Source organism: Pangasianodon hypophthalmus, chromosome 19, assembly GCF_027358585.1.
Source record: "Pangasianodon hypophthalmus isolate fPanHyp1 chromosome 19, fPanHyp1.pri, whole genome shotgun sequence".
Lineage (NCBI taxonomy): Eukaryota > Metazoa > Chordata > Actinopteri > Siluriformes > Pangasiidae > Pangasianodon > Pangasianodon hypophthalmus.
This window is the reverse complement of record NC_069728.1, coordinates 20,067,705-20,071,617: the sequence shown is the minus strand read 5'-3', so window position 1 is coordinate 20,071,617 and position 3,913 is coordinate 20,067,705. Positions and strand designations below refer to the sequence as shown.

Below are 3,913 nucleotides of genomic sequence, written 5' to 3'. Positions count from 1 at the left end.
TTGTCATCTGCAACAGGGCTACTATTTTCTGTGCTAATTTTGTGTGTGTGTGTTTGAGTGCGTGTTTTCTTCTAGGAGCTGCAGGCCTCCATAGGAGTAAGGAGTGTGGCTGTCCTCCTCTTTTTGTTGGTGGTGGTGTCTTTTCAACGAATGCAAACAAATGAGTGTGCAGTGTGCACGGGGATTTTCTGCTGGTACATGTGTGAGTGTGGGGTGTGAATAGGGTGAACAATTACCTTTTTGCCCAGTCTGCCCCGTAGTTGAGCCGCAGCTCTGTGAAGTTGCCTTTAATGTAATGGGATATTTAGGTGTTTACCTTTTTAAGTGAAGGCTATATTGTGTTACTGTGTTTTGTTGTAATAAAGTATTTTTTTTTGTTTGAGAATAGATAAACTGTGTCTCCATGATTTATTCTGCCTTTGGGTGGGGAACCTGCATGTAGCTTTAGGGGTAAATTCTGTGGGTGTTTAGTTTAGGTAACGTTTTAATTCAGATCTTGCTTTGGACCATACTGCCTGGTCACAATAACAAAAAATATAAAGTAAAAAGAAAGAAAATAAATATAGTGGTTTTTAAAAGGTATTTCTTTACCAATCCTTCTACACAATAAAAATGAGTGTGCAATAGATTCTCTATCTGAATTACAAAAAATCTCTTATTTTGTTACTGAGGAAATATTTATAGGGGAGAGGCCCTACTGAACACCAGTTCTGTCTGTGTTTATTTTACCATTGAAAGGTTGCTGCATCTACAGTTTTCTTGACTAATAGCTTCATCATCAGCAGCAAGTGATTTTCCAAGTGATGAGAATTTCAACCAGAAACAGGGCATCAGGATCAGCAGGCCCAGAGAGCTGAATAGGTCAGGGTCACTGGTATCTCAGAAGTAGCATGTGTAGCTCAAGAGAGAGAGAGAGGGACAGAGATTATTAGATATGCTGACTGTCACATAATGGCTAAAGAAATTGTACATTGTGTGTAGAGTGCAAGCAGGGACTCCAGCAAGACAAGGTATGACAACATAAATAAAAAGGAGATCCAACCAGTAACATAGACATGAGGGTGACCTGGAACATAAAGTGACCAGCCACTCCATCATCAACAAACCTGAGTGAACGTATGAGAGTGGGGGAAAAACAGCATCCAAACAACCCAGTTCCCCTAAACACTCTATGACCATGAGCTCTCCAGATCTGCTCCTTTACCTAAGAAAACAACTATCGACAAAGGGCTTGACTAAAGAAATATATTTTCAGCCTCGACTTAAACACTGAGACTGCATCTGAGTCCTGAACACTAATTGGAGTGCTGTTCCATAACTGTGGGGCTTTGTAAGAGAAAGCTCTGCCCCTTGCTCCAGCCGTTACTATTCGAGGCACCAACAAAGAGCCTTTTGATTGAAGTAGGTATGGTGGATCATAAAACACCGGACGTTCACTCAGGTACTGTGGCATGAGACCATTCAGTGCTTTATAGGTCAGTAGTAGTATTTTATAATCAATGCGAAATTTGATTGGGAGCCAATGCAGTGTGGATAAGATAGAGGTGATGTGGTCGTATCGTCTGGTTCTAGTAAGAACTCTGGCTGCTGCATTCTGGATTAACTGAAGCTTGTTTATGCACCAGTAGAATGTCCAGACAGTAAGGCATTACAATAATCCAACTTATAGGTAACAAAAGCATGAGCTGGTTATTCTGCTTGGTGTAGGAACATTATATTTTTTATCGTAGCAATATTTCTGAGATAAAAGAAGGCTATCCTAGTAATATTAGCTACATGAGCTTCAAGTGAAGGACTGGAGTGAATAAAAGTGCTGATCTAGAAGATGTGTTTATTAATTATAAACTAAACAGAACTTTTAATAAATGTTGAAAATTGATTTATTTTTTAATGACATTTGATTAATTATGGTCATTAACATGATTCGCATAAATTTCTATCTGGAATTTAGTGCAGTAACCACTTGTCTTTATATTCAGCCCTGTTGCACTTTTAAAGGCCCTTAGTATTTCTGGAAAAGTAGAAAATGTATTATGTTTACAGATGTACTGGATACAAAAATGCTTAGGCTGATCTAAAGTAATTACAATATTAATAATATTTAGCATCTTCATAAAGCTCCCAAGCAAAATAACTTGCAAAAAAAAAAGTTTAGGCAAGTTGTGTACCATGAGCCATTTCTTGATAATGTAACAAAAATATTTTTTTACATTCTAAAATCTAGAAACTTTAAGAGAAAATGCTGAGAAAACATCCCAAATGTAAGGCTTTCAGAAAGAAAAAAACAGCAGAGAATAAAAGTAAAATAAAGTTATAAAAATAAGTAAATAAATAAAAAAACTACATCCATCAAGTAGGGCAACTTAGTACATTAAAAAGCTTTGGAAATGGTGATAAAACTTACAGCAATAAAATTTTTTGTCCGATTAAAAAAAAGACTGTCTACAAACGTGTTAAATAATTACATTTATATAGTTTTTCAAGTCTGAGTTCATTTCTCTTTAACTATTTTATTTTAACTTGTGCATAAACGTCTTCATGGCTCTTGTCTCTGGATGTTCTGGAGGATGAAGGTTTCTTAGCAAATCTCACAGCTGCATAGTTCAAGGCATCTTCATCATCAGCCTGATGAACAACAAGAGCCGTTTATAAACCAGAGCACATTAAAAGACTACAAATAATTATTACATTGATATTTTGTAAATAGTTATCTGTTAAAATTCTCTGTGTATTGTGGATTGTAGTCAGATGTGGATTTATTTAACAGAATCACAGTTAATAGAAGACTGGATTACCTGATTGGTGGGAATTTGATGGTTTCTTGATGAAGCACCTGAACAATGATACACATAAGTAAAGTTTAAATGTAGAAAGGATCCACGTTTTGGTGACATCTTTATACATTAACTCTATAAATAATGATAATAAAAGTAAACAAACCTTTTCTCTGATTTTTAAATAAAACTCCAACCAGAACCACAATTAGAATAAGAGATATTATTATGGAGGTTGTTGAGGCAATAATCCAATGTTCATTTCCTGAAATGATGAAAATGGAAAACTTGTATAAATATTGTATGATTTATTAACAGGAAAAGGTTTTAACTAGAGAAGATTCTGTTATAGAAAGTGAAAGAAAGCTTATTTGATCAAAACTCTTACCTTTTCCATCGCTGCCGTCTGAACACTGGAGTGTAACAGAATCTGTGTTCTTGTTAACCGTTCCAGGTGTAGGACAGAGTTTCATCTCTTTACCTTTACAAATAAAATGGAAAAACAGCAAATAAAGAGAAATGATACTAAATATGAATAATTTGAAATATTCAACATTTAATGCATATGTACACATAATTCTGGTTAAAGTGTTGATCTGGAATTAGCAGGTTATCAGAGTAAAACTGTTTACCTTCAAATTGAAGACGTGTTCCAGATGTGAACTTTAGTGCATTTTCCTCCAATTCTACACAGATATATTCTCCTCCATCATCTTCTATTGTTTTGATAATGTAGAGATCAAACTTATCGTCATTTACAGTAATAGTGAAGCGGCTATCTTTAAATCCCTCAGCAAATGTGTAGCCCAAAGTGTTACTGTAATGTCTTGCTAAAAACTGAGGCAATTTTCCAAAACTCTGTCTGTACCAAACTAACTTATTTTTGTTTTTGGTGTTAATGTTACACTCCATAGTTACATTTTCTCCACGCTTTACTGTTTTCACGTGAAGCTCCTGGATGTCAGACGTTTTCACTGTAAAACAGTGTTTAATATTTAATGATATCAGTAAATCAGTTAAATATGTAATATTACTATTTTAAATTCAAGTTTTCAAAATGTTACTCACCAGCTGTGCAGAGACAAAGCAGAGAGTAAAGAGCGACAAAGAGTGTGATCATCGTTCCTGTTTAGACAAAG

General features: G+C 35.1%; 1 protein-coding gene across 1 annotated transcript; it reads right to left on the bottom strand.

The window, feature by feature from the left end:
- Positions 1-1,774: 1,774 nt before the first annotated feature.
- On the bottom strand, positions 1,775-3,913 carry LOC113523955 (uncharacterized). The gene is made up of 6 exons (XM_053242306.1): positions 3,843-3,913; positions 3,382-3,748; positions 3,163-3,173; positions 2,941-3,039; positions 2,796-2,833; positions 1,775-2,625 (listed from the first exon to the last, which is right to left on the bottom strand). The coding sequence occupies exons 1-6, from the start codon at positions 3,892-3,894 to the stop codon at positions 2,506-2,508; spliced, it is 687 nt and encodes a 228-aa protein (XP_053098281.1). The 5' UTR covers positions 3,895-3,913; the 3' UTR covers positions 1,775-2,505.